The following is a 7783-nucleotide window of genomic DNA, read 5'->3' as shown; positions in this document are numbered from 1 at the left end:
CCCTGCGCCCCCTGGTGCCGAGGGGGGGCCCTGCCCGCCCCCCGGGAAGTTACACACCTTGGGGTGGCGTCTGGCCGTCACCTTCGCCCCCACCCCACCTCACCTCCCGGCTGGCGCTCGCCCGCTCCCCCCGCTCTCCTCGGAGCTTTTGTAAGTTACACGTCAAAATGGCCGATCTGACATCGGTGCTCACTTCTGTTATGTTTTCTCCCTCTAGTAAAATGTTTATCGGTGGACTGAGCTGGCAGACCTCACCAGGTAAGGGAGGGAGGGGGGGGCTCCCGGGTCCCCCCCTTCTTGGCTTCTTTATTGCTCTTTGTTATCCCGCGCTGGGAGCCCCCCGCCCCGCCGTGGACTCCCCACTTTTGTGCAAGGTTATATCTATATTTTAAATAGCAGATCCTTTCCGAGCCCTCTACGCGACCTCTGCTGCCGAATCCCCCCTCCCCGCGTGTGCACACGCTCACACACCGAATGCAAAACAAAACAGAATAACAACAGAAAACTACTTTTGCTTCTCTTTTTTTTGTCCTTGATTAGATTTTGCATTGCTTCTATATATTTTTTTCTCGACACCTTCTCCCCCCCATCTCTCTCTTTCTCTCTCTACAGATAGCCTTAGAGACTATTTTAGCAAATTTGGAGAAATTAGAGAATGTATGGTCATGAGAGATCCCACCACGAAACGCTCCAGGTAAAGCCTTTCCCTTCTGGATTTTTGTCTTTATTATAGAACAAAGTTTTAGCTTTATATTTGGAGGTGTCTTTGGAAGTAGCTAAGCGGATTTAGAGTGGGGCTCAGGCGCATGGCCGGGCTGGAATGTTGCTCCCCCTCCTCCCATCACCCTAAAGGTTATTATTAATTAGGGCTGAACTCTAGAATCGAAGCTGAACCCTTCCTGAAGTCTCCCCCCCCCCCACCCTCTCCTGCTTTCTCCTTCGTTGAAGATGGCATTCGGCTTCATTCACTCTACAGTTTTTAAAAAAAATTATTATTTTACTTTTTAAATGTGTGCTTTCGTCACATTCTCAGTTTCCCCAAACTCTGAAGTCCCCTGTTAGGAAAGGTAGGCGATTCTCTTAAGTGTCCGGCTTCCTTTAGAATAAAACAAAGCTTTCAAAAAGGGAGGAGGTGGAGGAGAGGAAACTGAGGCCGCCAGAGTGGAGGCTCCAGCCTCAGCTAAGTTAACCTCCAGCCACCCTATCCTCACCCCACTTCCCCCAGTAACCTTGGTAATTTTCTTGCCTGGTGGAGGGCTGCAGGGAGGAGGGAAACTAGAAGAGGGAATAGGAATAATGGGGGTGCATTTGGGAGCAACTTTTGCTCCTTGGGTTTTCTTTTTTTTTGCATTAGGTCTCATTTCTTGTGACTTTCAATGGTGTCACATTTTCTTGTTTGTTTTTCTCCCTCTTTGTTTCCTTTCAGAGGCTTCGGTTTCGTCACGTTCGCAGATCCAGCAAGTGTAGATAAAGTATTAGGTCAGCCCCACCATGAGTTAGATTCCAAGACGGTAGGTTGCTTTTTTGTTGTTGTTGTTCACCCCTTTTCAGGCATTGACAGCCCTATTTAAAGGGACAGCGCCGCCTTTTGCTTTCTGTGTTAGAACTGGATACTTTTAAAACAGCTAACTAGTTGGCTCAGAAGTTTGCTGGTGGCTTGGGTTTGGGGTTTTCTTTTTTAGGTCCCATCCCACTGCAACTCTGGAGGCTGCCAAGCTAAGGGTGGAGGAGGGGGAGGGAAGGGACTCATCTCTGGGGGAGAGGGTTATCCTTTCAGGCCAAGGGACTTTACCACAGCCTTCACCACCACTGGAGAGCAAATGGAACTTTCTTTGTCAGCGGAGCCCCGCCTGCATTGCCAACTGTGGCTCTGGGAAGGCATGGCATGCTTCCAGGTTGAGGGGAGCTGGGTGGGGAGGAGGGGAAGGGGGCGCTCATCATAGATCCAGGCAACAGGTTTCTCTCCTGGCCTTGGGATCCGGAATGTGGTTTGAAGAGGGAAGGAGAGACACTGGCAGTGCCAAGCCTGGATATCCAGTGGGGTGACTCCAGATGGTGTGAAACCGAATGCTTAAGGCCTTGGGTTTCAAAGTGATTTTTTTTTTTTTTTTCTTTGTTGGATCCTTTTATTTCTGTAGATAAGAAAGTTGCTAGGCAGAGAGGTCAGAGAGGAAGGGAAGAGTGGCAGTCTGTAATAATAAATTTAATGTTAGAGGAGGCCGCCGAGTTGACAGTCTTTTATTTAGCCCCTCTGCTGGCTTCCTGCCTTCTCCTGTCTCCCCTGTATGTGTCCTCTCATTTCCTCACAATTTTTGCGTATCTGTGTAATGCTGGCCTCAAGGTGATGTTGGGACTGTGCTTCTCTGAAGACGGGACTCCTGGAGTAGGATAGGATGAGAGATTGTGGTTCCAGCTGCCCTATTGGGAACTTGAGCAAGTCGTTCCCTGTGTTTGGGTCTCAGTTTCCTTTTCTGTAAAACACTGAATTAAATGATCTTCCAAGTTCTTTGTCTTTAAAATTGAATGGGAGAGACAAAAAGACCTGGCAACCTTTGGTGCATAGGCATTGAATTTGCAAATTCACCCTCTATGATCAAAAAAGGTTGGGTACTGCCCTCACCCAAGAAAAGACCTCACACACTTGGCTTTATTAATTGTCTTGGACTTGTCAGAACCTGTAACCCAGTGCTTTTGTACTTTTAGAGCGTTTAATTTCAGGGATAATCTTTTGTAGGGTGGTAAAATTGTGAAGAAAATTTCCTCCCTTTTTCCCTGACTTTAGGCTACACAAATTCGCAAAAGCTACTAAAATGAAAGAGGAAAGCCAGCTCAAGGCACCCTCCTCCACTTGGGTGGGGAGTTTGGTTTGTGCTGTGGCTGGTGGGTCCCTGAGTATCTAGTAAATAGCCTACAGTTTTCCCTCCTGGGGTTTTTGTAGAAGTGTTCAGGTCACTGCTACTTAGTTTAACCTAGCTTTTGACTTTGTTTCAACGTTCAGTGCAGGAGGCAGAAGCGGTTGTTTTATTGACATGGAAACCGAGGATGTTGTTTACCATTACCTTAAAAGCTTTGTTTAGGTAACGGCCATTCACGTCCAAAATAGTACCCTAGTGTTTCCTAGAGGACTTGTAGATCCAGTAAGTAGAGCTGTACCTAACTAACTAATGTTTTCGTTTTTGGTAGTTTTTTTTTTTTTTCTTTCTTTCTTTTTAAAAACTAGTTGACCGGGATGTGCAAAAGGTTGGGATTTGCCATCTTGCCTTGACCCTCCCCCCTCCTATAGAGACTCTGTAAATTGCACATGGAGGAACTCTTCTCTTGGTGTATGTAATTCATTGATGTCACCACACTCAAATGCAGTTCCCAATTGGCTTTTAGTTTTGCAATTTTCATTTTTTATTTTAGTACTTGATAGTCCTCATTGCCCCTGGCCTCTCTTCTGACATACTCCATTTGCCTATCTTTTTGCATTGTGTGGTCAGCCAAAAACAAACCCTTTGGGGGGAGTATTTCTCCATGGAGGCATCTGTCTTACTTATGGTGGACAGAATGGAAAATCCACACCTGTTGTATCTCTCTTGTAGACAAGCTCTAGTCAGTGCTGGGCACACCCGTAGATGCAACAATGTTAATCTTTAGGAAAGGGTAGTTTTCTAGAACAGTGTTATATTTGTGTGTGTGTGTGTATGTATGTATGTAGTTTCTGACAGATGATCTCTCATTTCTCAGGTGATGCTTAAAAAGTGGAAACCATGATGCAGACTTTTATTAGGTCCTTAAACTACTGTAATAAAAGCAGTAAGCCCTTGTATAGACTAGTACAGGGGCTCTAGAGGATATAGGTCAGGGATAGGAATTATGTGTGGTTATTTGTCATCCCTAGCCTTGTTTACCCCACAGCATTCTTCTTACCAGAACTGAAAGCCACATTCAGTTTGAGTTTTTGAAAGGGAAGAAAATTAAATATGAAGGTCAAAGCCTGGACTTTAGTTAACTTGTAGCAATATTCAGGCTACTCTCTGTGTTGTTTTACTCAAAAGATTTGAAACATGTTAGAAATGCAAAGAAGACCAACAGTGTATGTATTTTATATTCCTAGCCCCTCCCCCTTTTACTGTCTGGTAACTTTCTTCTCACATTAGCCTGTTAATTCAAATGCTTCTGTGGGAATTAGTTCTGAATTGTAAAGCTCCTTGCTCTGTAAGCAGGCATCTGATCTGGAATAGAGTAGGTTTTCCTGTGGGGGTTGAGGTTGGGGTGGTGGAGCTCCCAATTACTGCATTACAGTCCCACTTCACTTTTTTTTTTTTTTTTGTATTCTACCTATGGCCTTCGGTTTCTAATTTGGACTTTAGGTTTAAAGCTTCTGGATTTTAATCCTTGTGGTTTTTAAAATCCAGGTGGTTTTAGTTCATGTGCATTTTTTGCTTTATTGCATTTTTAAAAAAAAATCTAGTCAGGCTCCATGGTTTCGGACACCTGCTTTCTTTGGAGGTATAATGACAGAACAAATAATCTTTTTGATAATGCCTGGTAACTTTATTTTGCTAAAACATAGTGAATTGATTCAAGCCGAGCATTGTGTTGTATGGGAGTTTTGGGATGTTGTTGACTTCTGACATTTTGGGGATTCATTTGCCCTCTTGTGCTAGGGAGTAGAGATGTCATCTATTTTATTAGTGCTAGAAGCCACATTTAATTTTCAGGTTTTTATTTTTCCCCTCAGTGGTAACATGGCCCCCATCTTTTCTCCTATGCATTAACTGCAGGCATCATTTAATAATAATGTTTATAGAAGAGGAACTCTTGCAAAAAAAGATCTGATTTATACAGAGCATCACACACTAAAATGCATGGTAGGACACTTTAGAAAGTCTAGCCATGTTTGGATAGTGATAGTGAAAATTTAGATCAACGTTGAAGGAACCTTGAATAGCTCCAGAAACAGAGTGTAATATTGTGTGTGTATGTGTGTGTATGTGTGTGTATGCATATGTTCATATATGCATATATACATATATATAAAGTATATGTGGACTTATAAGCCTGAGAAATGAGTGATTAATGATTAAGTGATATGTATAGATATATATAGCCTACTCACAAACTATCCCACTGATACCTGTTATTTTATTTTTTCCCAGATTGATCCCAAAGTTGCATTTCCTCGTCGAGCACAACCCAAGGTAAGTAAAACAACCAGCAATAGGGCTTAAATACTCAGTTGCGAAGATTTCAGGTTTAGATTCCAAACATTGGCAATGAATTGTGGCACCTTGCTGTGTGCGTACCTTCAGGGTGTCGGTATGGGGTGAGAAGGGCCCTGTGAGCAGTTCTCTGAGATACCCATGTGTGTCTCCCAGTTCTCCCATCTGATGTGAGCTCTCAGCATCCCGAGGGATGAGTCTGATCCTTAGTAGGAGGAAGTGACTCTGTCTGTTACAATATTTATGCAAGTCTTCTATTTATTTTTTAAGTATTGCTGAGATCATATCAGGAAAAGTGGAACTCTTCTTCTTGAGGGTCCTCTTTCCAGGTCTTATATCCTGTGCTTTTTGAGAGCAGTGGAATTTAAACAGCTTGTCCTTTCTTGGGAAAAAACAAACAAACAAAACTTCACAGATGCTAAAAGCTGTAAGTCCAAGAGAGGAAGCCCTGGATTCTTTGGTTTCAGGTTGGTCAGATAAATCAGGGCATCCTTGAAACCAACAGTGGTGCTTGTGTGAAACCCTGTAACTCTGTGGGAGTCTGGTGGAGACTTGCTTAGAGGATTGTGAGAGGGCCACAGTTTTGTAGAAGTGGCTTGTTCAGATGGCTCTTTCTGAGCTCGTCAGCAGTGTTAGAATTCAGCTGCAGGAAGTCTATGGCTGGATTGGAAGGGCCGTCAGCATATACATTCATTTTATGCCTTTTAGCTCAACATCTTTCTAATGTAATAATACTGTAAGAAATACTTTTTCATATTTGGTAGCCTTGATAATCTGGAGCATAAAGTAGAAGCTTCTGATTGTGGGGCATCAAGAGGAAAGGGCCTTCACTTTTAACACATTTAGTTTATTTCCTCAAGTTGAGTCCCTCAAATCAGAATCTTCTCATTGTGTAAATACTTTTGCACATTAGTAAAGAAAGGGTGCTGTTGAGGATGGTATTTCGAGAACTTAAGGTCTAGAGCTTGCCATGAGTGAATGATCTTTCTAAACTTATGTCTTCCTAAAGATGGAATCAGAATTTCTTTTTTTTAAAATTTTATTTTATTGTAAAGATGCTGTACAGAGGGATTACAGTTACATGAGTAAGGCAATGAGTACGTTACTTGTCAATCATTGCTACCCCTTCATTGCTACCAGTATCCCTTCTCTTCTCCTCCCCCCCCCAATATCTTAAATAAGGTAACTTTCTTTTCACTCTTTTTTTTCTCTTTTTGTTTGTTTTGGTGCCAGAACTGGAGCTTGAACTTAGGGCTTGGGTGTTGTTCCTTAGCTTTTTGCTTAAGGCTGGTGTTTTACCACTTTGGCTATAGATCCACTTCTGGCATTTTGCTGGTTAATTGGAGGTAAGAGTTTTAGGGACTTCCCTGCCTATGCTGGTTTTGAACTGTGATCTTCAACTTTCAGCCCTCTGAGTACTAGGATTAGAGGCGTAAGCCACTGGCACCTAGTAATAACTTTTTTCTTAGGGCTCCCCCTTCCCCTGCCCCCTGCAATGTCTTAAGTAGATGATAGGAATGTATAAATGGAAGGGATTATTAGATTGCTTGTGTATGTGGCACAAACTGTTACAGTTGTTTTGCAAACAGTGTATGATCTTCACATTTCCAAAGGCTTTCTAGAAGCAGGAATGTATCCTGGACTTGGAAAAATTACTGTTTCTTCCAGAAGTGTGAATTTTCAAGTTTCCAGGTTTGTCATTCAGTCACTCTATACCCGCATCAGATTTCCCTGTGAGGAAACTGGAACAATTCCAGCTTTGACTAAACTGGGGGTCTGACTGCTTTCCTCCCCATCTCCCTTGTTGTCCGTTCTCCCTGACTTTTTATTTGTCTATTTACTTATTTAATTATTTTTTATTTAGTTCTGTTCTTGGAGCTTGCCTGGGCCTGGATACTGTCTCTGAGCATTAAAATTTATTATAAGGGTGATGTACAGAGGGGTGAAATTTACATAAGTCAGGTAAAGAGTACATTTCTCTTTTTTTTTTTTTTTTGTTGATCATGGGGCTTGAACTCCGGGCCTGAGCGCTGTCCCTCAGCTCTTCAGCTCATGGCAAGTACCTTACCGCTTGAGCCACAGTGCCACTTCCAGTTTTCTAGTGGTTTTATTGGAGATAAGAGTCTCACGGACTTTCCTGCCCAGGCTGGCTTTGAACCATAATCCTCAGATCTTAGCATCCTGAGTAGCTAGGATTACAGACGTGAGCCACCGGCATCTGGCAAGAGTACTTTTTGGACTGTGTCACCCTTTCCCCATGAGCATTTTTGCACTCTATCACTTGAGACACAAGTCCAGTTCTGGCTTTTTTGGTAGTTTATTGGACATAAGAATTTCATGGGCTTTTGCGCCTGGGCTGCTTGGGCTCTGCTTTGAACCATGATTTTCAGATTTCAGCTTCCTGAGTAACCTGGATTACAGGTGTGAGTTACCAGTGCCTCTCTGACTTTTTATTTTTTTTTATTTTTTATTTTTTTGGTCGGTCATGGGGCTTGAACTCTGGGCCTGGGCGCTGTCCCTCAGCTCTTCAGCTCAAGGCGAGCGCTCTACCACTTGAGCTACAGCGCCACTTCCGG

The 7783-nt window shown here is 43.2% G+C and overlaps 1 protein-coding gene across 4 annotated transcripts in view; it reads left to right on the top strand.

Moving 5' to 3' along the window:
* Positions 1–138: 138 nt before the first annotated feature.
* The window catches only part of Msi2 (musashi RNA-binding protein 2), a 373314-nt gene continuing 365669 nt past the window's right edge, over positions 139–7783 (top strand). For all 4 annotated transcript variants that reach the window (XM_013037909.1, XM_013037908.1, XM_013037907.1 and 1 more), the window contains exons 1-4: positions 139–258; positions 613–694; positions 1427–1511; positions 5145–5186. In XM_013037909.1, the coding sequence (XP_012893363.1) occupies positions 168–258; positions 613–694; positions 1427–1511; positions 5145–5186 (300 nt within the window). In that variant the 5' untranslated portion in view covers positions 139–167. The remainder of the gene's footprint in view (positions 259–612; positions 695–1426; positions 1512–5144; positions 5187–7783) is intronic.

The sequence above is a fragment of the Dipodomys ordii genome, unplaced genomic scaffold (genome assembly GCF_000151885.1).
Source record: "Dipodomys ordii isolate 6190 unplaced genomic scaffold, Dord_2.0 Scaffold7, whole genome shotgun sequence".
Taxonomy (NCBI): domain Eukaryota; kingdom Metazoa; phylum Chordata; class Mammalia; order Rodentia; family Heteromyidae; genus Dipodomys; species Dipodomys ordii.
Note: the sequence above shows the minus strand (reverse complement) of the source record. Positions and strands in the feature narration are given on the sequence as shown.